The sequence below is a fragment of the Hyposmocoma kahamanoa genome, unplaced genomic scaffold, assembly GCF_003589595.1.
Source record: "Hyposmocoma kahamanoa isolate Upper Pololo Valley unplaced genomic scaffold, ASM358959v1 65, whole genome shotgun sequence".
In the NCBI taxonomy this organism is placed as follows: Eukaryota; Metazoa; Arthropoda; class Insecta; order Lepidoptera; family Cosmopterigidae; genus Hyposmocoma; species Hyposmocoma kahamanoa.
In genome coordinates this window covers 15815578-15842536 of record NW_020653853.1, presented here as the reverse complement: position 1 = coordinate 15842536, position 26959 = coordinate 15815578, and the positions used below count along the sequence as shown (strand labels likewise).

The following is a 26959-nucleotide window of genomic DNA, read 5'->3' as shown; positions in this document are numbered from 1 at the left end:
CATTGACTTACAATTATATGGGCGTCGGGTCCTCGCTAAAAAGTGTCCGAACTTATAGGGCGTTAAAATCGTATACAGAGCGTTATATCAAAATTGTGTTGCGTATACAGAGCGCCAAGCAAGCAAAATTAGACAGTACTACGATGACATTACAATTTAAATTCAACGTTTTAGCTTTTTCATATTCCTTTACATGTTACTACGTTTAAATAGGTTGACTTGGGACATTTTTTTCGTGGTTTTTGTATTAGACCCGTTGTCCATTTATTTGTAAGTCAATGTTAAAATCTAATATAGTACAATTATATTAATGTATACGTTTGAAACACAATTCAATTAAAAAAAAAATATTAAGATAGTATGACTTTTCCTTATTCTGAAATTTATCAACATTATAGCGCGAAGTTTAAAAATATGAATGAAATGTAAAAAACTTTCAGTTTGCTGAATGTTAAGCAATGCCACATAGAAAAATTTGAACCGATACCGATTCCTTGTCAAAACGTGTGACGGAAGAAACCGTTCTTAACTTTCAATAGGTTCGGCACATCGTTGCTAGAAGGAAAATTAACATAATTAAAAATGGAACAACCGTTAATCCTAGTTCTACCTGTATCTTTTAATATTAGCAAATTGTTATCACTATACACTTACATCTTCAACAGACCCTAGATTATGAAATAATTTTTTGAAGATAGATCCGACATTTGTGACTTGCAAAAGAATTTGTCCACTGTCTCCATACGGTTCATTGCACGGGATCTTTTCACCAGTATCATCATCGATGCAAATGGTCATCTGTGACAATGACCCATCCTAGGCAAACAAGACACGTGTTCACATTATCAAAGAGCAAACGGTAGTAAATGCTTAGGCGTGTTGAAGTATCTTGTTTTAGATACCTACGAAGGCTACGAACGTCTTATTAGTTATTACTATTGCATATTCCTCATGATTTAAAATACATCACACAGCTTGACACAGGTCTCCCCTAAAGAGTACAGTTTGCCTAATAAGTCTACATATCAGCAGGTCAGTTAATAACTTTTTTATTAGAAAAAAAGACCTCAAAAGATTGTGAAATACATCAATTTGTTAAGTTTTATTGAAATCAGCTAACGGAAAGTGCGCGAAACTAGATTCATCCCCTAGTTAAAGGTGGAATATTTTCTCAAAATTTAAATGGGACCGATACTGAGGTATCCCTCTTTCCATTAAAAAAGAATCACCGAAATCGGTTCACAAATAAGTGTAATCTCGTAATATACAACCTCCTCCTTTTTTTGAAGTCGGTTAATATTATAATTAAAAATTGTTCATTCATTACTAGTTTATTATGTAGGCAGTTAAATACTTGCATTTAAACGATGACATTTTTTCAATATAATAATATGTTGTTGGCTGACCATAGTGTTTGATTTTTAACGGTAATTAGTTCCCTATTAATTAGGACCCTGGAAAATGTATCATACACTGGAGTAATGCAGGTACTTACACGTTTGTAACATGGAATATCCTTCTTTGTGATCCCAGCATTCACTGTGGGAAATGTGACATAATACCCCCATAACTCAATAAATTTATCATAGCTTTCTGGTCCTAATAAATACTCAAAAATTGACATAATTAGTGTAGGTAAATCATTAAATAAAAATGTGTTTTTATTTTCTTCATGAATTTCGAAAATTGACACCAAAAGAGACTAGATTGATTGAAAATTTAAATGAAAATAATCTAAGAGGCTGCGTTTGTCTAACTTTACTTAATTCGATATATAATTAATAGATTTTAATTATCTAATTAATACTGAATTAATTCGGTGTTAGTGTTTGTGACTGTAGTTTCGCTTGTGTTATTTATTCTAATAATTTAATGCGGAGGGAGGGTGGCAAAATTAATTGCGTGAAAAGAAAATTTTAGTTAATTTGTATGTCGTTTCCAGTAACTATAGTTTCCGTAGTTTTTCTCATGAACATAACCGACGAAGTCAAAGCCCCGATGATACCGTGCCCTTTCAAAAATACGTTCGTTTTTATGAGAGCTGCCTGATGCGGACTCGAATTGGCATGGGTCCAGTTGCGCCCAGACGAGACATTTACTATATCTACTTACTAGATGTAATTAGGGGTGATCACAACAGATAGAACCGTTGGTCGCAATTATGTAGGCTTACACACTGAATGAACCACCCTGTATAATAATAATAACCATTAAATCTGTACCGGTTAACTTCTAGAGAAATTTTAACCGGTTATAGCTTGGGTCAAAAGCAACCACTTTTCACATTATGGCTTTATTATTTGCAATATATGTATCTCTATTTATAATTCTACTACTCACAGTTCACTCTTACATGGAATCTGAAATTTTGTTCGAGACGCCGCCATATTGTTTTTCTTCGTTTATTCTAAAATGGTACCCATAAACGGTGGGGATTTTTAATTATTTGATAAATGAGACACATACAGATAAAATAATCAGCAACAACTTTTTCTCTATAGAAAAAGTTGTTGCTCGATTATAGAATGATGCAAATAGTGTAATCTTTTATGCATTTTTATTTTCGAATTACAAAGTCAAGCATTCAAGCTCGTTTTATGAATAATTCGAAATCTCATGAAACGACCTACTTATAGTTTAAAATCTATATATACTATTTACGGTTTATGATAGGGTCTATTAACTGCCCACCAAAGGGCCATTTCACTGAATACTTACTAAAGATTCGTAGTTTGAGATGTATAGGTACTTAAATTTTTTAAAGTTGTTCAAAAATGTTTAAATAGTATGCTATTGATGTAAACAAACAAGGACCATGGGATTGGGTGCTCCTGGCAACTGGTAGCAATCTATTTTTCACAATTAGGCAGGCTATTCTTAGACATCACATGGAGATAAACCAGGGCTCCATCAATATGCGAGTAAATACCGTTACTATAGTACCAGAAATCTCGACCGAATTCTCGAACGATCGGGTCTTATTTTAGACACTATATACGGACGGCTTTCAAACTTCAGCCACAATCAACATCTGACAATCACGGGAGCCATTTGTTTCCATTAGTGCGAGTGAAATTTTTTAAACAATCGCTATGGGAGAAATTAATCACTATGATGTCAGGCAAAATGAGAAATACGGACGTTATTTAGTAGCTAATAAAGATTTGGAGTGTGGGGAGTTGATATTTACTGATACACCGTTTGCTTTTGGACCAAAACCAGGTAAGTTGTTATATTTATCTTAATATCAAAGACACAGGTTTTTTACGAATTTATTGATTAATTCATTTGAGAACCTATTAGAGAGTAAAACTCGCATTAATGTAAAGTATGCAGAGACCAAGGAAAGAATGATCAGTCACTTGAAATACAATTTAAGTTAGTACCGCTCTTCATTTCGGTAAACACTGAGCGTAATTTGCTTAAATCAGTAGAAGGTTAATAAGGTTCAATGTCCTGAAAAATTAGCTTTTACTTTTAGCCACAAAAATACTTGCGACTAAATGATAGGAAAGTTTAAAAAGATTTTATGAATATTTTAGTTCAAATGGATTACATAGCGTTACATACATTTATGTCAGCATTGATTTTATTTCAGGTAAGTAGTATTTGTGCATGTCTTTTTCACTCATATATTTAAAACAAATTCTTAATAAAAATTATTCATAATAAAAAAAAATATTTTTTCCTAAAATTCTCCTCAAGTAACTTTGATCACTCTGTCCCTGGACTCTTCATATATTTCGCATAATAATATCATTAAGAATGCGTAATATTCGAAATATATATTCATAAATACCTGTACTTGGACCCAATATTAATTAAGCTAATTTATTTATGAAAACATTACAGTACACACAGTCAGTTCAAAGATGAGACGGTACTACACGGGTATAACAAAGCTACTAACACTATAAAATAAATTATACCATCTTGACAATAAGATTAAGACAAAGGTAAAGTTAATCTTCAAAACAATTTTCATAACTCAACTAAATATTGTTTACGTCATTTACAGAGTAGCCTACAGGCAGCGATGAGTAGGTAATGATTATAATTTGCATTGATCGAAAACTATTTAAATTTTGAATCTTTTTTTTATACTGTAGTCATGGGGCGTGATTGCTCTTTATAGTACACACGATACTTTAACTCTACCAACTAAAAATTAAAAAGCTGCTATAAATATATGTACTGAAATCTAGATACTCCACCATTATGCCTGGGATGCTACTGCGTGGTGGAGAACACGCTGTGTTCACAATGCGGCTGGCCGATTTGCGGCCCGGAATGTGAAACGGCGCCGGCACACGTAGGAGAGTGTGCGGTCTTCGCCAACGCTAAGGTTCGCTTCCAGCCCGTCGATGACTGGACTACCAGCTCGCCACAACTCGATTGCATCACTCCACTAAGGTACAATTCTTTGACCTTTAACTGATATTAAGAGATGTTTAATAACTGTGCATACCACGGAAACCGAAACTAGGTATTTAGTATAGGAAATGATTACTTTTTAACATGTGACTCAGCCTCTCAGCGTAGGATAATTTATCTACATGTTATAACATTCTTTATACATTCTACATATGTCTTTTTTCATATAGGTACCAGTAGGTAAGCAAAATGCGATTAACGTTAACAGAACGTTCCGATTCTTTCATAGGCTACTGTTAGCTAAAGAGAAAGACCCCGACCGCTGGCAGTCCGAGCTAGAAGCCATGGAGACACACACGGTTGCACGCAAGGAGCGGCCGACGTGGGGCGCTGACCAAGTGAACATTGCTGATTTCCTAGTCGACCACTGCAAACTTGGTAGCCGCTTCGATAAAGATCTTGTGCAGAGGGTCTGCGGGATTCTTGAGGTTTGTCGCCAATACAAGCATCGGTACCTACTTTCATTTTCATCAAATCATTCAGATTTGTGATCCATTCTTGCTTTTGCTAACAATAACGTCAGCTTTCATAAGAAATTCCCTTACAGCAGGTAATGCGTTGCGAGATCTAATAAATAATCACCTAATTCTGAACTGCTAATCCATGGGATGATGTAAATATATTGTATCACAGGTTAATTCCGTAGAGGTTCCATCTCGCGGCGGATTCAGCATTCGCGCGATATACCCTCGATTGTCCATCGCTGCCCACAGCTGCGTACCTAATATCGCACATACTATTCTTCAGAATGGTTATCAGTGAGTAACTAGCTATGCTCTCTTCACCACCTTACAACACTCTAATCTTAGATTTAGTTACATATACAAGAAACACCTACGTGACATAGGACGATACTATAGCATGAGGCAAACTGTTTATAGTGTATAGTCACACTAAACACGCGACTTCTTTCTTACAGGGTTCTAGTGAGATCAGCCGTACCAATCAAGACTGGCGAACCACTATACCTCTGCTACACCTACGTGCTTTCACCCACCATCATAAGACGAGAATTCTTACTGGAGTCCAAGTTCTTTAACTGCGATTGCCCACGATGTGCAGATCCTATGGAGCTGGGTACACATTTAAGTACCCTGAAATGCAACAAATGCGACAATGGAATTATTTTGTCGACCAATCCTTTGGGTAGGTTATTTACGAAACATGACATGTATTTCATTTGAGTTTAAATTCTCAAATCAACAATATTATTGTAAAATATGCAAATACTGGATTAAAGCACACGAGCCGTTACCTTGACCCCTGTCTGGCTCTAACTATAGTAGCAGTAGAGCTCCTTGTGAGTTTGTCCAGGGAAATACTGCCACCTTACCTATTTCTGCCGCCAAGCAATAATGTGAGCATTGGTCTCATGGATGGTTCTCAAATGTTTGTGATTTAAAGCTCAGGTTGCGCTGCAACTGCTATGGATAGGCGTGTCGCTTACCACCAGGCGCACGACTTGTTTGCCTCGTCACTTGGTATTATAAAAAAAAACTTGCATCCAGCGGTACCGACGACGTTGTTATGTCGTCTTCATTACTCCACAAATCTGCGGATATTATGGAGTATATACGAGTGAAAGCCAATGTTACCATGAGTTCCTCCACAATATAAATTTTATTTCATTTGTGGTGAGAGTACCAACACACATTTATCTTCATGAAGGAGAAGTTTTGGCCGAAGGGTGTCAAGTACCGACGTTTCAGAGACCGGTTACCGGATACCCGCGTTGCGTCACACGGCCTAGACAATACGTGTAAATAATTAATTATGTTTTCTTATATTATAATGTATGTTATTAGGTAGGTATGTATTTACGGGTCTATATAACCTAATTAAATTACAGATAAATAAATTAATAAATCTTGCTTGAAGCCCGAATTTAGCAAAAATCACTACATATCCTCATATATGAAATCAAAATCAAACCAAATAAAATTCTTTATTGCGTAGATATCATGTACAAATGTAGTTTAAAATAACAAATAACAAAGTTTAAAATAACAAAGTTGTTTCTTTCAGACAATGAAGCGCCTTGGAAATGTACAGATAAGCAATGCGAGTTCAAAACAACGAACGCAGCGGTCCGCAAGATGCTGGCCGTAGTCCAATCGGAAATCGATCAGCTTGATGCGATCGAACCAGGCCCGCAGACTATTGAAGCCAGAGAAACCGCTCTTAAAAAGGTATTGTACTTAAACTGCATACTTTCCGTAAAAAATGCTATAACTGGTTCTTGTCTCGACAATCCTTGGAGGTAGGCGTTCTAGTGTAATTATATCGCACCCCTCATGGAAGAATGGTGTAAGTGGAGTTACGTCAAAAATGTTTATTGCTCCATTAGATACAAAAAAATATAACCCACATCCTCTCCAATTGTAACTCTATCGAAATTATTAGTCGATAGAGCGATAATATGTGAATATTACTCCGAGTGTAATATTAATATCTGTATCACAATTCAGTATTTTATGCTAACTACTTGGTGATCTGCTGCGAATGGCAATTTTAGTGTTTTAGTTTGTTTTTTTCAACTTGATATGCATGCGTAGCAGAATATCAGCGGTGCTGTTAAACATTATACCATGATGCTGAGAACTGCAGACCTTTTTATATCCCACCAGCTTAGAGCATACAACACTATTGTCCATTACTATACTGTATAAAAAAATATAGTTATATTTATTTTGAGTTTGAGATAAATAAACTATTTTTATTATTATGATTTTGCATATCTATTTTAAAACTCTCGCCTCTCCCAAAGATTAATTTTGAATTTTTTAAATGGCTCATTCGGCCGGGGTCAGGGACTCAGTTCCAAAAACAGGCGGACAATATGTGCCGCATCGAGCAGGACGACCTTCTATTATTATTATTTCGAGCAAATCTCATTACAGGGAGAAAGAAGAAGAAAAAATATATGTGATATAACACTAAGTTTTTTGTAGTGTTATAGTAATTTTCTATAGCATCAATGCAATCTTTGCAAAACAATTTTATTATGACTCTCTCACTGAAAATAGCTAACAATATTCTGTTATTTTTTACAGTACAAATCAGTATTTCACCCTCGCCATGCGCTGCTACTGTCGCTCAAACACGCTCTAGCGCAGTTGTATGGGCGAGTAGAAGAGTACACTCTCGACGAACTGCCGGACATTATACTGGAGCGGAAAATAGAATTCTGCAAACTGGTGCTCGACACCTTGAATATCATCGCACCTGGAGAGAACCGAATGAGAGGTAGACAAACATCTTTTAAAAATTCCTTTTTATGGTGATTTACTTCACTTATATAGAAAGAAGTTTGATGATCAAAGTAATTGCCAATTATATTTTACGTGAAACTACAAGCACATCAAACAAACGGTCATTTTCAATTAAGATGGTTAAAGACGTAGCCATTGTGTGCATTAAGTTAAGCATTTAAAACCTACCATCATCACAACCTAAATTAGCGTTGAATTTATTTCAGGTATGATGCTCTACGAACTTCATGCGCCAGTAATGTTTTTAGCTAGGAGCGAGTTTTCAGCAGGCCTAATTACTCAAGAAAAGCTAAAGGAACGTTTACAAGAACCGATTCAACTACTAGCTGATGCCGCCAGAATACTTATGAGAGAAGACCCTCAGAGTCCAGAAGGAATAACGGGTCAGGTCGCCCAACAATCCATGGAACAACTTAAGGCTAGTTTAGAAAGTCTCTAAAATTTTTGTAAGATATATTTCATATAAGTTCAGGATCAAAAACCCGAATTTAAGTGTTAGACATGGTGTGTGATTTGTATGACCTATGATCTCCTGAGTAAATAAAATTTTATGTTATTTGAATTGTTTATTTAAACAATTAATAGATTAGTTTTACTAAATAATTGTTTTATTTCATTGCACGATTACAAAAAGAGTACCTATTAGAACTTGATTTTCTTGGGCTTTTTAATATTCCCATTACTAGGTACTCCTTGAATTTCTTGCCCAATACTTTCTATATTGTCAGAGCTATCTAAGGTGTGCAGTTTCATAGAAGTTTCGTCTTTCTTGTCACTAGCCTGGAAAAACGATATTACATTATTGCATAATAATGATAAAAACAATGGCATAAACAAAACAAGGGAGAAAGTTAATATGCAACCCACTTAATAATACTTACAGTAGGGCAATCTTTCCTCAAATGGGTGACATCTCCACATAATTTGCAACTTCCTCCATTTGGATATAGTCCTTTGGGATTGTCAGGGCACTGTCTTGCTATGTGACCCTAAAACACATAAATAATACCACTTCAGCTTAACATCAAGGATATAATAATATAAGCATGGAATTTTTGTACAAAAATGAGTCACAGCTCCATTTGCAGAAGTATAGTTGATCCACCTACCTGTTCTTTGCAAATAAAGCAAGTAGCAAATCGGAACTCTTTGTCTCTTTGCACTTTGCATTCAAATTGTCTATGCTCCGTAGATCCACACTTAAAGCATACTCCATCTGCCCCATCCACTCCTGGTATCTTGGATTTCAATTCAGGACAATCAGACAAGTTGTGTCCGCCTTTCCTACAATTGTAGCAAACATCTCTCTTCAGTCTAGCCAGTGCTTTTTCAGCCCTTCTCCTTTCCAACTTCAAAGTCCTGTTAACTTCACTTTTTGGAATTCCTTTCTTCAGCATATTTCTCTTCAAATCCTCAAGACGGTCAGCATCTTTTCTCATAATAGGAAAGCCATCAAATCTAACCAGTTCAACATCTTTACCATTTATAATGAGTTGAAAACTTCTATCATTTATCTGTTTTCTACGTACAGGTTGCCCATCAATTAGTTTCTTTTCCTTCTTTTTTTTGAGAGCTTTTATTTTATTCTCCTTATTAATTTGACTTTTGTCTATAGTATCCCCATTAGGATTGGATCTTTTATTTTTTTTCTTCATTTTGTGCTGAGTGGTTTGAGCTGTGTTTACTTCTGAATCAGGAAATTCATTGTTGGTGTTTGTATTGGCATTATTTAGGTTTTTATTAGAGTTTGCTGATTCTAGTGAGGAGTTTTTATGCTTATTTTTCTTTTTTTTATTCTTTTTATCAAGTTTTTGTGGAGTTTCTGGTAGTGCAAGCTTTGAGTCATCTGGATTTGGATTATTTTTGTTTTCAAAATTTCCTTTATCATTATAGTTCAAGTCATTTTGGGTTATATGTTTTTTCTTTTTCTTTTTAGGTTTTTGCTGTTCAGTCTGTACTTTACAAGCATTAGTATCAATTTGTGAGTCTTCAACATGCTTTGTGTCAACTGACTGACAATTATCATGACTAGTACTCAATTGATTCTTTGCCTTGTTTTTAATTTTCTTCTTTTTAGAAGGGGTCTGCATGGATTGTGATAAATTATTTGATTCCTTGGCATTTTCTGTTTCAGGGAAATCACACCAAGTGGCCTTTCTTTTCTGAATCTTCTGCTCCTTCAGGAAGTTTTCATAGTTTTCCATGCGCTGCTTTTCTGTCTACAACATATATACATGCATAACAATTCAACTAGATTACAGAAAACTATACATAACCATGACCATGAGTCCCGTAAAGGGCCCGAAAGGTTGGTTTGTTTGAAAAAACAAATAAACGTGATTGAGATCTGAAAAAAAAAATTTCTATTCCTATGTTATTAATTTATTATTATTATATATATTTTAGACTCTCGCCTCTCCCAAGGCCTTTTTCTCGCCTGCCTCCCTCCTTATTATTATTATTATGTGTAACAATCACGAAAACCTGAGAACTCGATATATACATAATTAATTATATAACATTAGTACACAAGAGTCACTTTTCTTGAAATAGAAATTTGGGACTAAAAAACCAACAACTACTATTGTTAATAAAATTGTTGTACGTTAAGTTACATTTAAATTACAGTAGTACCTTCTACATAGCTTGTAGACACAAGTAATACTCACTTCTTGCCTTTTCTTGGCATCTTCGTTGTCCTTTTTAGATGTCAAAAGTTGTTCCTTCATCACTTCCCAAGGTGTACCATCTTCGGGAGCTTTTTCGTTCGATGCCTTCGAGCCTTTCGCTCGAGCAAACCTTGTCATCTTGCTATATAACTTCTAAGTAATAATACTAACACAAATATGCACTTTATTACTTCTTAAATTATAATTAAAAAGAATTCTACGCATCACAACAACACGTGTTACGATGTTACGTGACAAGCTGACAGTGACGTAACAGAACAAGTGTTGCCATGCCAATCAGCGTTGCCAATCCTCAAAAATTACGGTTTAATGGGAACAGCTTTCAAAAGTTCACATTCCCCATATCTGATAATATTTATATATTCATTCTCAGTATTTGTTATATTAGATTATTATGGCTATAAATCTATCGCTTGAAAATATATCAAAGAATTAAGAACCTCAAAATGTAACTATCTGTCGTTATGCTAAGGTTAGAAATAATAACCGAGTTAATATAAGTATAAGCCACAATTTAATATTTAAACTTGACGAGTAGCAAGTTGTAATGTAAAAGTACTAACTGCTCGGCTTTATTTGGCAATAGCTGCCTTCGTTTTTTTCATATTGGGATGCGACCTAAACGGGAACAAAGTGCTTCAAATCCTACCGAATAATTCCAATTCCAATTACAAGCGGTTGGCTAATTATAAATGTTGCTATAAGCGGGGGATGTGCGATGTTGAACAAATATCGATATCGTTCATAAGTATAAAATAAATAGTGTTTCATCTATAATCATCAAACTACTGATGCATTAGCAATCGATAGATTAAAAAGTGGTAAAATGTGAGAATCCCCGTATTTTCCCCACGTAGCTCCAATCCTCACAAAATCCCTAATTGAGATGAAATTTCCTGCAATTTGGGGAATTTCCTACAAATCGGCACTAATGCCTAACCCTAAATTTAGGGAGAGCAAATTTCTTTTTATTCTGGGTCGTCTTGGCAGACTACTTCGCCTGCCGAAGGCGGTATGTTCCACAAATCTTCACAAAAAAATACCCACTGATGGTGATTCTAATATTTTTATTAATTTTATTCCACAAATCCCCACCAATGTAGTACTTGCTTATGCAGTGGGGATTTGTGGAAAAAATGCCCACCAAAATATTATTATATTTATTATTATATTTTTGTAGGTGACAGATTCGGCAAATCCCGAATCTGTTATTTTGTATGAAAATATTTTAAAAAATTTGACTAACTTCGGCTGTCCCGATTTTTCTCTCCCATGCAATAAAATGATCCCTTCATGAAACCGAATCGATTAGCACTCAAAAAAATTCGATCAATTTTATTCATTTTTATGGACAACTCACGCTTGACCACAAAATTTACTATGCCAAAATTGTTGTCACAAAGAAAGACTTCATGATTTCTAAGACAGTTTCCTTGCATCTTCTCTGGTTTCGGATTTCCCCATAATGTGCCATAAAAAAACATTCTGTACACATAAACACAAAACTTGTCAATAAAAACTTTGCTACTTGCAAAATGTATTAAAATATTTTCTGTATTGTTCTGCTTATTTTTTTCTTTGAAAATAATATGCCGCAATGGCGCCAAAACATAAATTATTATAAGCGTCTATTAAGATGTGTCCCACAAATTAGAAAGATATATGTATAGGTACTATACGCATAAAATATCAAGTACATAATTCGTTGTTACGTCGAAATCCCATATCGCTCATGTGGTGCTACACCATCGGGTACATTACATATGTAGTTATGTTCTCGATGTGTTACACTGACACAATTGTACCTACTTCTTGTAATGTTACAGGAAATGGATTTTAATTTATTTTTTAATTTTCTTTCAAATTTATGACGTGTTAATAAAACGTTGTTTATTTTTACAATATTATATATACATTTATTATTACTGCCAATTTTTCTTCAAACGTAAACACTTGTTACAGATGTGTTAATATATTTACTTAATTAAATTTTGTTAAAATACAATTACGTCAATACGGCATTAAATGAGCGCTACGTATATGTATGGTATGCCTCAAACCAAGTGTAGGGTGTAGGTATGTTAACACGCGATCTGACGCACATGGCAACGACGTTACATTCCGCCATCTGCTTTTTATATTACATTAGTGACTTACGTAATAAGTATATATTTAAAACTTAACATAAACAAATAGATAATTTAAATTCTATACCAATTAAACTTCATTATAAAGCACCAGCAAGATAGCCACGTCAACTGAAAATATCAAACTGTTTTGTCTCCTTCAATCGGAGAAATTGTAGGAGACTAAACAGATTACTTACGCTTCGCTCGTCGGAGACAAATTATGTATAAATAAACGATGTCCCATTGCTATGCGACGCGGAGAGAAAGTACTTTAAATATTATAAATAGGATTGTAGCTTCATGGAGACATTATGTAATTTAAAAAGTAAATAATACTACATTTAAAGATTTAAAAAAAGTTGCTGGCCTCACCTATTAAATCGAAAAAAATGTGAAAAAAAACATCCAGTATTTTTAATTTCGGTCGAAAGGAAGAATAATAAGGATTAATTCCTTTTAAGTAGCATAGCATAGCTTTAAAGTAAAGAAGCATCATTCAATCAATTAAGGAATTAATTCTTGATTGATTGATAATTGACCCTTTCGATCGGTATCATACAAAAAAAGCTGATTTTTTTCACATTTGTTTGGTTCCGTTCAGTTCGATTAATACTCGTAAACCTAAAAACTTTTTGAAAGTCTATGTATGTAGCATTAATTACTTACCATTAAAAAGAAAATAATGTCTTCAGGAAATACTGTTACTGTCCATGAAAGGGTTTAAGATTTGTGTAGTTAATTACCCTCTGGCAAGTAAACGTATTATTTTATATTCCTAATTGTAAACCCGTTAATGGCCAGTCCCATATCTTTCTACATAAGTTTTGTGTATAGTGCCCCTCCCTGTCAACCTCTTGGTTATGCGGGAAGGTCACTATGACCAATGCGAACGAACACGCACAGGGACCATCTAAGTCAGATCGTAAGCCCGGCTCAGCGCGATTTCACGGACTTCATCCCGTTCTCTGTATAAAGTTTGCTGCTACTAAATTTAGGCTAGTAGGCTAGTAAGCTTAGGTGAGCTGCCCCGGTGCAAGTACAGCACACTCCCTATTTTCCAGATAGATACCTACCGGAGCTGTAGGCACACTCACTTCCCGTCGCGCTCCACAAGACTAACGGTTGCCATCGCTGAACCGCCGACTCTAAGTATTGAGTATTAAGTAGACTACCAAATCTACTCATGAATGGCGGAGCTGTAAGGCAGGCTCACTTCCCGATGCCGAATGAACGGCGTCTCTCCATATCTCCGAACGCCCCCGCCACACACCACCGGAGCAGGCGAACGTGGTCATTCCTTGCAGCTAACCACAAACCCCGGCGAGTCCCCCAGAGACGCTCGTGAAGGCGTATGTCTGGCGGAGGGCTCGGCCCTTCGCCTGCCGTACCCTGGTCTTGCTGTCGAGCCCGTAGTCTCTCCGGAAAACTCTATCTCTCGGTTAAGTAAGTAGATAGGGACCCCGTTAATGGACAGTAAATACTATACCAGAAAATTTAATATCAGGATAAGATAGAAACGGGTACTCCATTTTGCTACAGGACATCAAAAAACCATCGGCGCGTTTGGCTATTCATCGGAGCACGCTGGTCACAACCCTAATATATGGTAGTTACTGTTGGGTATGGCAGAAAAACATGAAAGTAGGGTGAATGCTGCAGAAATGAGAGCCTTGCGCATATGTGCGGTATTAGTCTTAAAGGTAGAATGCTGAACAGTACAGTAGAGCGTTGTGGTATGAAAGATGATGTAGTGACAAGGATAGAGAGAGAGAGGGATGCTTCGATAGTTTGGTCATGTAGAAAGAATGAATGTTTTTTATGTATGTTTTTTGAATGTGCTTTGTGTAGTTGCCGCCTACTGCTTCTTCATAAATAAGTATCAACCATCGAGTATATGACCAAGAAGTAGAGACGAAATGTCATTTAATTTGTTTGAAAACTATTCTGCCATATCATTACTGTGACAATTGCGCTCCGATTGGCTAGCCCGAGTTCGAAACAATTGACGGGTGTCGTCAACTGTTTAGACTTCAAATCGACCAGTTAACTTGAGCTTTGCTATAATGGACTTAAATTGCAAAATTACATATTTAATATTTAATTACCGATGAAATGTAATTCCGTTTGTTTTGTAATTAGATGTTTTGTTTTTCCTACACCACCGAATAGAACAGCACGGCATTGTTAGAGATATTATATTTATTACAATAAATACAGAATATTTTTTGGAATATACGGAGACGTCCACACAGGTCAGTAGTTGACCTGTCTATATTTCAGTGCAAAGAGAGTTGATATTTATAAGAGCTGTATCGCTAATGTGTTACCAGGAATATATGGCCCTTATTTCGTCTCTATTTCTGGTTATATACTCGATGGTATCAACAAACTTACACTGCCGTCCACTAACTAAAACGCAGTTCAGTGACAAATGGTCAAATAACAGTTTTGAATAGCAAAAAATAGAGCTCAAAATTCTCTTTTAAAAACAGTTAAAATTGGTTAACGTGTTCGACTTATCGGAATTTACCCTAACGATGCACAGCTGAAATAACATTAAACAATTTCAATATTCTGATAACGGGGATATGGTTTTTATGACATCTCAAAAAATTATTTTATTATTGAAATGACACTAAACTGACAAAAAACAATTATTTACACCATTGACTTACAAATAAAGTCAATGGTGTAAATAATTGTTTTTTGTCACTTTTTTATTAGTAAGTCAATGATTTACACGCACACATTTTTAGACGTTACATTAAGATAGTATGGTGGACACCATTATACTAAATCTATGGTGGACACCGATGTGTTTATATGAGATGATACAACTTTCTAACAGCAACAATAAGTACTAAGTTTTATCTAACTATCTAACTAAGTACTTTTTTTCTCTAAAACGCAAATTATGTTTTTAGTACTAATTCAATATGAATATGACACATGTTGACGGGATCAGCCCTCAGTGATAAAGCGTAATTATTATATGTATTGAATCCATATTGAATCAATATAAGTATAACATTTTTGTGTGCGATAAGAATGTGATTAACGGGTTAATTATTTGTGCAATATTATCATGAATTTTAACGATGTCGTACTAGAGTTTCTCACAATTGTTGCTTTTTAGTTACGAATACGGTCACTCCATATCATCCATGAGTGTAGTAAAAAGCCACTTGAACGGACTTGTCATACTTAAATCATATCGTACGAACGGTACGAAACGTACAAAACCGTACTCATAACCATTGCAACTATACAGGAAAGGGCGTTTGTGGAAGAATTTGCGAAGAATACACAACTACTAGTTGTGTATTCGTTTTCATTTCATATTCATTTCATATTCATTTATTGAATAAATTTTAAGAACTTATTTCCAAGAAAGTAAATCCTACAATATTGTAAAGTAAAATAAATGCAAATTACTTATTTTGATTTAACTTTTTTACCATGTAATTTATCCTCTATTAATTGAACCCAATTTTCATACTGAATATTGTCTTCTTCTTTCAATTCATCGCAAAATTTGTCAATATCTTCTTCTTTGACGTCAGCTTCATCGTCGTTTAAAAACTTTTTATTTTTCTTCTTTTTTGAATTATTTGTTTCTCCCGAACCAGAGGGAACTTCTTGAGGCTCACCATCGTCATCAAATAGTACTTTATTGGATTTATCAACTTGTCCTTTACTTATTGAAGAATTGTTTGTATTACTTTTTGTTACCATTCCTATTTTTATTTTAGATTTCTTTGTATTCTTAGTTTTCTTAGCGGCATTTATTTCAAGATTCTTAGCTCTGTCATCGTTTGTATCTAATAATATGTGATTCTTAGCTTTCTTTGTTTCTATTATTTCGGTGTCCTCCTTAGTGCTATTATGTTTTTTACTTCGTTTTCCCATCTGAAGCAACAAAAACCATAACTAATAAAACTAAAATAAACAGCAACAAAATGAACGTCGTAGTAAAAGAAGATGAAGTCATGAGAACAAGTACGTACAGCCAGCAACTATTGAACGGCCAAACTAACCTAAAATTTACGTATTTAAAGTTGTATATTTGACATAAATCTAGTCCACATAAGACCACAGTGAAAAAACATGAAACATGATGGAAAAATTATAGGCACATGGGAATTGTCAACTTATGTCTCAGGGTGACGGGCGCAGTGGCAATGCCCCTCAGATCTTTGCGATTTAAAGCTCTGAGTGGCACTGCAACTGTTATGGACAGGCGTGTAGCTTACCATCAGGCGCACAACTTGTTCGTCCCGTCACATGATATTATACAAAAAATTAGCATCGTGACAAAACTGACGTCTTTGGGCGTGTTTTTTTTTAATTTTATTTTTGGTTACTTTGACACACGATATCTACTGATTTATAACAGTGAAAAGCTCACGTTGGTTTTATTGATATAAGATTGCCACGTGTATTTTGAGCACTCTGAAACGTATAGATCAATTTAACTAGGTATTTCAAACATTAAGTATTTTGATGCTGACTGTACCTGGTCAGTGTTTAGGTACTTAATCGGGTCAATAAAATAGCTCTAAATATTTACAGCTCTACGCATTGCCTAAACGTAAACTACCTACTAAATATTTGCAAGTCTATATATACAATAGTCAATATTTAAAGTAGTTTATTTATATCTTTGTAGACAAGGTTGAGATGACATTGTTTTTGATTTAACTCGACTAGATCGCTAATGAGATATATAAATACATATTTCGCGTTTTTATAACATTTCATTCGGTAGGGGTGCTACAAACACTACGATATTGCGCTTTATTTACAGCGCGCCGCGTTGAGTTTTTATAACTTGGCATTGGCAGTACCTATCGACTAGTAGTTTTCATCGCCACGTACGCTAAATGTACGTACATGATATGAGTAAAAAAAACAATTTGAATTGTTATCAGTTTGTAGTTAATGAAGTATATGAAGTAATATAAGTGATAAATGTCAGCACTCGACGAAGCGATATTAAACGATAAACACGCATTACTCTTTACGTAACTCCGAGCTCGGTCGGCAGCGGAGTGCAAGTTACGAGGTCGTGGTCGGCGAGCTTCAGCCCAGACCTCCCACCTCCCTCCTCTACGCGAGTCGCGACGTCAACCGGCTGCGCAGACCGCAATCAAACCGATTTCTATCAACTAACTACCGCGTCGGACGCCCGTCAAGACTTTGCGTGTGATCTTCCGAGAAAAACATTTATAAATCAATCTTTTTCTGTGAAACATGGCTGATAAACAGTATATTTTAGGTATGGACATTGGTACGACTTCGGTAAAAGTATGCGTCTACGATCCTGTCACTAAGGAGCTCGTAGCTAAACAAAACAAGGATACGGCGGCTAACATTCCAAGTGATCAAGGAATAGAAGGGAACAAGCAGGATGTTCCGAAAATAGTTTCAGCGGTGCATTACTGTGTGTCACGTCTTCCTCGTGATATACTACGACATGTGACAAAGATTGGAGTGTGTGGGCAAATGCAAGGAGTTGTTTTGTGGAAAAATGGGTACGTAAACATTGTGAAACAGTCAGTAAATTTATCTTATCTTTTATTATTATTATTAAGAAAATAAAATATAGTTTCATTATTAACATTGTAATTGGTGTTTTACAGAGCTTGGGAAAAAATAGAAAAAGAAGGTGTTGTAATGAGATTTGAGGGTATCCGAGAAAACATGTCAGCTTTATACACATGGCAAGACACTAGATGTAAACCAGAATTTTTGGAATCACTCCCAAAACCCAACTCTCTTCAAAAATGCTACTCAGGATACGGATGTACAACTCTCTTGTGGATGTTGAAGCACAAGCCTGATAAATTAAAGAATTTTAGCTTTTCAGCTACTGTCCAGGATTTCGTGGTAGCTATGCTATGCAACTTGGAGACCCCAATAACGTCGGATCAAAACGCAGCCAGCTGGGGTTATTTCAACACTGAGATAAATGAGTGGAACATTGATATTTTAAAATCTATTGATTTCCCAGTGAATCTCTTGCCTAAAGTTGTTAAAAGTGGGGAATTTGCTGGAAAACTAAGTGCATCTTGGAATGGGATTCCTGAAGGGACCCCAGTAGGCGCGGCATTGGGAGACTTGCAATGTTCTATACTTGCTACTCTCGAAAACGAGCAGGATGCCGTACTTAACATATCAACATCTGCCCAACTTGCTATCGTAGTTAAGAGCGTTTCGGATTTAGGCTGCAGCACAATTGAGCACTTGCCCTATTTTAATAACACTTATTTAGTGGTGGCAGCTTCGTTGAACGGTGGCAACGTTCTGGCCACATTTGTGAAGATGCTTCAACAGTGGATGCTGGATTTGGGCTGTCCAATTCCTCAGTCAAAAGTATGGGAGAAATTGATCTCCCTGGGTTTGGCTGCACCGACAACATCACCTATGAAAATAAAACCTCATTTGCTGGGTGAAAGACATGACCCAACCGCCAAAGCCTCGGTGGAAAACATCGATTTGTCCAACATTCAATTGGGACCAGTTTTCAAATCACTGTGTGATAGCTTGATAGAGAATTTACACTTCATGATGCCTAAAGAAATTTTGCGTAGCGCAAATATAAAGAGAATTGTGGGAAATGGTTCTGGGTTATCCAGAAACGTAGTCTTGCAAAGGGCTGTGGAGCATTATTACAGTTTGCCTCTTGAGTTTACTTCGGGAGGCGACGCCGCGAAGGGTGCTGCTATAGCTGTTTTGGAGACTGTTGAGATAGATGATTAGAAAGATGGAAATAATAAATTTTCCACACTCCAAAATAAACCTATGTAATGATAACCAACCAGTATCAGCAAACGCACACATTGGTAAACTAATCATTACTTACATTTTAATATAGAAGTATTATTTACACAGGGTAGGCAGGTAGGGTATAGCAGATAGAAAGTAGGACAATATTGAAAATATAGTAAAAAATGTTGCTGTACTGTTTATATTATTGTTTGTAAGAAATTAGTAAAACGGTTTATACGTTTTTGTTACGCAGAACGGAATAAATATACTATCGTTATTAGTAATTTTAGGATCAAGTACTTCCAGCAACAGTAAGTATTACTAATTACTTTACTACTAAAGTAATTTTTGATACCGGTAGGTACCTAATCAAAGAATGAAATTGTGATTTTTACAGCAGCTGAGTAGATGGTGCTTGCCGTTTTAAGGAAATAAGACATGAAAGGGTTTACTTTGTAACTACATTATATCATAGTGATCGAAATTGAGTGATTTAAATAACCTAAAATTTGAGTAACGTAAATAAGAATGTGGACATTCCCTTCTAGAAATCCCGGAACTTTTCGGAACTGATTATCGTTGAATATACGTATTATAACTAATATATAACTGCCTCTGTAGCCGAACAGTAATCATGCCGGACTGCCACACAGAGGTCCCACGATCGATTCCCGGGCCGGGAGAAATATTTGTACGGCCCACAATTATTTCTCTCGTGAGTTTGGGTGTAATTTGTGGTTGTCTATGTATATGTCCATGGCACCCGCGACACAGGGTTTCCCTAGTGCGGGGCTATGTTGAGTGTGTGCGTTATTATTGTTGTTATTTAATGAAATTTGCCACAAACATTTTACACAAGCGCTTTGCACGCATATTTCGCAGTAGAAAGAAGCAACTGTTTTTTCTTTCACACAGCATCGAAAGTAGCTGCTATCTCTTTTACACAGTACGAAAACAAAATAAGACAAACAATAGAAACCATTGCCATTATTTATCATAATATATTGGCGGTTCCTATTGTTTGACATATTGATTTCTTTAGTAAATCCGTATGCATAAACATTGTAATTATTATAATGAATACCTACATACATATAAATAAAACAATAATTATATAATATATGCCTATATTAATTTAATTCGTCGACTAATGTTATATGTTGGTATATGTTGATATGGTAACACGAATCCCGGGATTTTATTTGTCATATCACGAAATGGGTATGTTTTGTTAATTACTAAGAAATGTTTGTGTTAATTACTAAGAAAATGTTCAAACTTTAGGTAACTTAACTCACTCAATTCCGATCATCATATCCCATAAATTAAATTAACAAAGTGCTTCTGGGACCATAACTTATCATGTTTGAACAATGTATGGCTTTTAACTATACGGTTAGACATAGCTTTTTAAAGGAATGCGTTAATAAACTCCTGTGTCATTATGGCTTCCTGGTATTGAGAAAATTATTTCAGGACATACAAAATTTACAATTCTGTCACTATTTGGGTTCATACTAATTTATTTAATTATGAAAAAGCTTTATTTTCTTTACTTACTACTCATAGCTGTTACTTTTATTTTTGAAATAGTCTAAAGTAGGTACTTTGCTAATGTAATATTTATTAAAATAAGTAATCATCAATTTATTTAAAAAGGTAATCATTTGTTTAGAAAATTTGTTACCATCTAGAGGTATTATTTTAATTGTAATTTTACTATTTACATATTGCACATGTCTATACCTAATAAACAATTTAATGAAATGCTTTAATGTGTTTTTCTCATAACTGTTAATTAGTTGAAATAACAATGAGTAAAATATATATTAAATTTCTATTGAAATTTATTTGTAGTTACTTATATTCTATATATATTTAATGATAGCTTGTTTGGGGGAGGCCTATGCCCAGCAGTGGGCGTCGTATGGCTGAATGATGTTTGGGGGAGGCTTCCCCAATGTTCAGCAGTGGACGTCTTTCGGCTAAAATTATGATTATAAATTATTACAAAGTAGATTTTTTTTCAGTAGACTCAACAATATCCATGTATTGTCAACAGCACATCAAGTTAAAAACTTTGTCTGTATATCACTTTAAATGCAATGGAACAAGATGCATCATTGCAGCTTGATGTGCTGCTGTCTGTACTAGTAGACTTAATATATCTCCCTTCAATATACCAACACTTTGCAGATTATTTAATATATATATTTAGTTCTTAAACTTAGACCAAGCCATTGAGCTAGAGTGCCAATCATGGCCATAATTATTTATAGGCCGTACCGATTTGTCTAATAAACACAAAAATAATCTAACTGTATCATAAATCTAGATAAATCTAAGCCTATAACCTTAAAGTCAGCTAAGTTAAAACCACACAACAACAAAAAATTCAATTAATACAAACAAAACATCTCACCTCGGCAAAGCAAGTTTTCAAGGTTTCGTCTCGATATCTTTCTAATTTGTGGTCTCGGTTTATCCGCTGTTGTTGAAATTTGATTCACAGTAGTCAATAATAGTAATAATTGTTTTCAGAATAGTTGACTGAAACACACAATTAGTTTTCCACAGTTCAGAAACTGTGTTCGTGGATTTTTTCGTTTTAATTTCTATCCCATCGAAAAAAGAAAGAATATCGTATGTAGCGCGCATAACCATGCGGTTTAGCCATGTTCAGGCCAAGTTTGAACCTTATTTAGAGGGAAAAAAGATCAAAATTACATGATCAACGAATTAAAATTGACGTTTGAATCAGCTGATTGATTTATTGTTTTTTTCATGCTTTCCGTGAAAGAAAAGGTAAAGGTTTGAAACCATACAGCCAAGACTTGGTAAATTTTTGTTGTTAAACTTCTTCGATCAGCTGATTTGTCAAACTTTGACGATGATACATATTTTTTAATTTATAAAATTTTTAACCAAAACTACAGGTTTTGGCAATAAGGCAAAAATTTTATAATTTGGATACAGTACATCAGGAATCTTTTCTTCAAGGTTTGATTTCGATACTGAGCCGATCGACGTTTTGTGTATCTTGTCTTGAATCACGTCACGTGAGGATTCACGAGAATAGTAAGAGATTGATTGCAAGACATTGTGGAATGTATTTACTGAATATTACATTAAAACGTCGAATGACAATGTTGGAGTTCAATAGACTACGCGACGTGTTTCGTAGACCAACGTAAATTATAATGTTTTAAAACTAATTATTTTATTATTATTTGTAACACTTTTTTTTTATGTTGTGGTTTTTTATTTATTGTGTATACTGGAAAAAAAAAAAGTATTTATTATTTAAAAAACTTTCTAACAAAACTATCAACACGGATAATTTAATGCATAAACATTGGTTATTGTTGTTTTTGTCATTCATTTCTTTACGTTAGTTACGGAATAGGTAAAATAAACCTAACAAGCACTCTGCGTGAAAGGAAGTATAATTTGAAAGTGATGTTTGCGCGCTTATTTCGCACATCATGAAGTCATGACCAGTCATGACGTCGTCAAAGGTGGCATGCTTTTAACATTATTAATTATGGAAGTGAATAATTTCTCGCATTATTTTAATTAAAAATAAATTATAAGTAATTGCCGTACAGTTTTTGTAAGTTAAATTATCGTTGAAAAAGCTCTAAACTTAGAAATGATTGAAAATATTATAAATAAGAATTTAGAGTTACCAAGAAATAAAATGAAAAAGCGCATTCGCCAAAGTTGGCTCCTAACGGGAGTCTGTTTATTTTACATATTTCGCGTTTTTGTGCTAATTTTACTCTGAATACGTGTTCAGGATACTGTAGAACTGTATATTCACAATTTACTCAAATACGCATAAGTGCCAGGAAAAGTCTGAAGTCGAAAATAAAGCTGCAATGGATACCGCAAAAAAAACCGACGAAGCGACTGAAGGAAATCTTCTGGAGCAGCCTAAAGAAGAGCGAACTTCTACAAGGAGTCCACTCACGAAGATGCGGACGTATGTCTTGGCGTTGAGGCCGTGGTCTCTGAGCGCGAGTTTGTTACCTACTTTGCTAGGCGCCGCATTGGCGTACCGGCTCCCCGGAGACGCTGGCTTCAGCTGGCTTACACTATTGCTGACTATCTGCACTGTGATACCAGTCCACGGCGCAGGAAACGTTGTGAATACGTATTTTGATTTTGTAAAAGGGATAGACAATCGCAAATCTGATGACAGAACTCTCGTAGATCACATTCTTGCAGTTGACGAAGTTGTGTCTCTAGGTGCTATACTTTATATGGCGGGTTGTGCATTTTTTGTCCCATTAGTTGTATCCTCACCAGCAAGGATGGAACATTTAGCGTTAGTGTATTTTGGTGGATTATCTTCCTCCTTCTTGTACACTGGGGGAATTGGTTTAAAATACATTGCTTTAGGAGATATTTTAGCACTAGTTATATTTGGCCCAGTTTCTGTTGTGTTTGCATTCTTAGCTCAGACGGGTAGAGTTGATTGGCCTATTATCTACTATGCTATTCCTCTCGCATTGAATACTGAGGCAATTTTACACAGTAATAATACTAGGGATCTTGAAACAGATAGAAAAGCAGAAATAGTTACATTAGCCATATTGATTGGAACCACAGCATCATTTTTATTGTTTGCTTCTTTATTATTTATTCCATATATAATGTTTGCTGTAGCATCAGTAAGGTGTTCTTTATGGTTTTTATTACCAATGCTCACTTTGCCACGAGCTTTTGAAATTGAAAGAAGGTTTAGATGCGTGGAGACCATGCGATATGTACCTAGGCAGACTGCTAGGCTCAATTTTTACTTTGCTATGTTGTATATGATCTCATGTTTGTTTGCTAACAAACTGCCTTTTCTTCTAAGGTAGAACTTAATATTGTTGATACTGTTAGCTATCATTGTACTTATTAATACCTTGGCTTCTAAGTCCTTGATGAATATGATCAGTATTTTATTTGGAGGAATAATCTTTGTGTACAAATAATTGTATTATTTATATTGCATCTCATATCACATATCCATGTTATTGTTAATAAATTAGTCATAATTTAAGGGAAAATATTAATTACATATTATGGGTAAGGGTCAGATCCCACTTGTCTGTATGCCTTACTATTGCATCTGTTTAAGTTGCGTGTCTCAAAAAGAAACAATATCTCATGGGGTAGTGGGACGTATGGTGCTAAAGCATTGCTCACATCAGTATTGGGTCTGGGCTACACCACAAATTTTAGCCTGAACCCACTACTGATGAGTGCTAACAAATGGGGTGTAACCCTAAAGGATTACTAGTATCTATGGTACATAATATTGTCACATACAGCTCTTTTTAACTATGCTTTAAATCTATAAATAACAATAGTTTACATAATTTGTGTACATTTAATTTATATTTATTTAAAGTTAATTGTAATATGTTGTCTTCATTATTTCTACTGCTTCTATTACCCACTATGCAATAGCTTAGCTTTTGTGATTTGTTTATAATTTTAAAAATGATGCTAAAGTGAACATAATATGTAACAAAGGGAAAAGACAAACTAATATAGAAAATAGGCTATTCGATTTCTATTTTTTTATTGTATCAATCAGCTTCTATGAACATGTTGGAAGTTTGTTTTGTAATATTTCAACAAGTACTAGACATAATTACGGTTAGTCAGTGGTGGTGAGATTCTCACTTTTTTTAATGAAATGGTCCTGGTAAATTATGGTAGCAACCAAGTTTATATAAATTATTAAATAAATTTAAATTTTATTTAATAATTTATATTTATTTAATTTGATATTGCATACATCTGACGACCTTGACGGCCCAATGGTTTGCACTATAGATGCTGGAGGTGGAGGTCCCAAGTTCGATGCCCAGTAGGGAAAATTTAAGAAATGAATTTTTTAAATTGGTTTTGGTCCAGATTTTCTGGGTGCCATGGAGTGAATTCTTTGGTACTCATAGTATAAGAAATTTGGTATGGTGGTAAAAAAAAGATTGCCATTTTGTAAGTTATTGATTTCTGTAACATTATAATTTTGAGACAATTATTGATTCTGTTTGCACATTTGGTCATCAATTTGTGTCTATTTTTGACCGACTCAAAATGGGGAGGATGTTATCAATTCGACTATCGTTTTTTTTTATGTATCTTAACGCTATAACTCCTTTTTGAGAATATTTGTGAACCGATTTTGGAGATTCTTTTTTTGTTGGAAATAGGGTACTATAAATAATATAAACTAGGGGGTGAATGACTTTTGAGGTTGGTTTTTTTAGCACTGTGTACTGATTAATTTTAAAATTGTGTCAAATACCTTATTAATTTTTAATTTAACTTTTTCTTTATTGAATTAACTGTAGGCCATATAAATGTGCGCAAATTTAATTTCAGTTGTGTATTTATTACTTAAGGATGCCAGTCTTTTGACTGCAAATTATAAGTTGAAATTCCATGGTCGCAATCATTGTAAATATGAACTACTGTGTGTTAAAAACAAAATGACAATAATTTATTGTATAGCGAAAATTCGTTTAGATTAATTGTTTAAGTGCCTCCGCTGTCTGAAGAATTACCCGGGCGCATCCGTCAACTGCAAAACGCGCGACACCGCCGCCCACAAGTCTGATAACTCACTGCGCAGAGCGGCGTTAGTTTTCTTTAGAACATTCCAGCACGTAAATCTCGATTTAGCTAGCGAAAGCCCTTAAACATCTGTTATTATTTAAATGTATAAAAGAGAATTTATATGAAATGAAAACAATGTTGCACATTTATCATATTTTATTGACATCAACATAAGATACCTTTATCATAATCTGTAAGATATAAAGATAAATACATGCCATCAAATTATTATACAAGTGAGACCATGTAAATTTAAAGAAATGGATTTCATTTAGGAATGCCTGCTATTTACTAAGCTGATTAAAATTGGCAGTGTTTGGAGGAAATTTATGGAGATATATTCAAATTACTAGTATTACATATTTTAAATTATGCTAATGATATTTATATGAGTGCTATTTCTTAAGAACACTAAAGTGAAGATCCATTTCGAATGTTAACTAAGGTATAATATAAAGGAACAAAATCACATCATCATATATTAGAGATAACATAAACGTGCCAGTTAACAAAACTAAACGTAATATCACTATTTATATGTCAAAACCATAAAATAATAATTTTCTAATCTTTATTTTGCACAAAAATAAAGTTTTTAACATTCCATACAATATCTATGTTGCACAGTATAATAGCCATTAGTCGTACTAATGTGGGACTAATCAATATAACTAATTGGGGAAACCAGGAACATGTATTCAATACCGGTGGTCTGACACAGTATGACACAGAGTCTATCCTCCAATTATATAAATTGTGTTTTGTCTGTGCTAGTCAAATAGCAAATATGAATTCGGCTCGAATGTCGATAAGGATATATTGTTTGAAGCCATTTGGATTTACATTATTTTTATGATATGGTCTATGTCTATGGCCTAACGTGTTTTGCCATTATTACCACCCTTTTGTTACACCACTGGGTTTCTCTCAATTTGATGTAAGTTCCATTGTGTCACATGTTCCCAGTGTATACCTCGGTGTACGTTTACCGTATACCCTACGAAATGCACAATATATTTACGTCACGCTAAGTGTGTTTGCG

At 34.7% G+C, this 26959-nt stretch overlaps 4 protein-coding genes across 6 annotated transcripts; 3 read left to right on the top strand and 1 right to left on the bottom strand.

The window, feature by feature from the left end:
* The first annotated feature begins 3027 nt into the window (after positions 1-3027).
* Positions 3028-8233, top strand: LOC113231298 (SET domain-containing protein SmydA-8). Its single transcript, XM_026465559.1, has 8 exons — positions 3028-3222; positions 4206-4413; positions 4664-4862; positions 5068-5192; positions 5354-5580; positions 6460-6623; positions 7488-7680; positions 7913-8233. Exons 1-8 carry the CDS (start codon positions 3093-3095, stop codon positions 8143-8145), a joined length of 1479 nt encoding a protein of 492 aa, XP_026321344.1. The 5' UTR covers positions 3028-3092; the 3' UTR covers positions 8146-8233.
* Positions 8228-10513, bottom strand: LOC113231297 (putative uncharacterized protein DDB_G0282133). The gene is made up of 4 exons (XM_026465558.1): positions 10376-10513; positions 8816-9925; positions 8588-8695; positions 8228-8486 (listed from the first exon to the last, which is right to left on the bottom strand). The coding sequence occupies exons 1-4, from the start codon at positions 10511-10513 to the stop codon at positions 8349-8351; spliced, it is 1494 nt and encodes a 497-aa protein (XP_026321343.1). The 3' UTR covers positions 8228-8348.
* A 2777-nt stretch (positions 10514-13290) lies between these two features.
* On the top strand, positions 13291-19990 carry LOC113231276 (sedoheptulokinase-like). 3 transcript variants are annotated; one of them, XM_026465518.1, is made up of 4 exons: positions 13938-13968; positions 14065-14131; positions 17804-18059; positions 18168-19990. In XM_026465518.1, exons 3-4 carry the CDS (start codon positions 17806-17808, stop codon positions 19285-19287), a joined length of 1374 nt encoding a protein of 457 aa, XP_026321303.1. In that variant the 5' UTR covers positions 13938-13968; positions 14065-14131; positions 17804-17805; the 3' UTR covers positions 19288-19990. The 3 variants fall into 3 exon arrangements, with proteins under 3 accessions (XP_026321301.1, XP_026321303.1, XP_026321302.1); XM_026465516.1 differs by lacking the exon at positions 14065-14131 and having other exon boundaries at positions 13291-13968; XM_026465517.1 differs by lacking the exons at positions 13938-13968; positions 14065-14131 and having other exon boundaries at positions 17589-18059.
* A 3187-nt stretch (positions 19991-23177) lies between these two features.
* LOC113231402 (ubiA prenyltransferase domain-containing protein 1 homolog) lies at positions 23178-25039 on the top strand. Its single transcript, XM_026465708.1, has one exon. The coding sequence runs from the start codon at positions 23178-23180 to the stop codon at positions 24162-24164; it is 987 nt and encodes a 328-aa protein (XP_026321493.1). The 3' UTR covers positions 24165-25039.
* The last annotated feature ends 1920 nt before the right edge of the window (positions 25040-26959 follow it).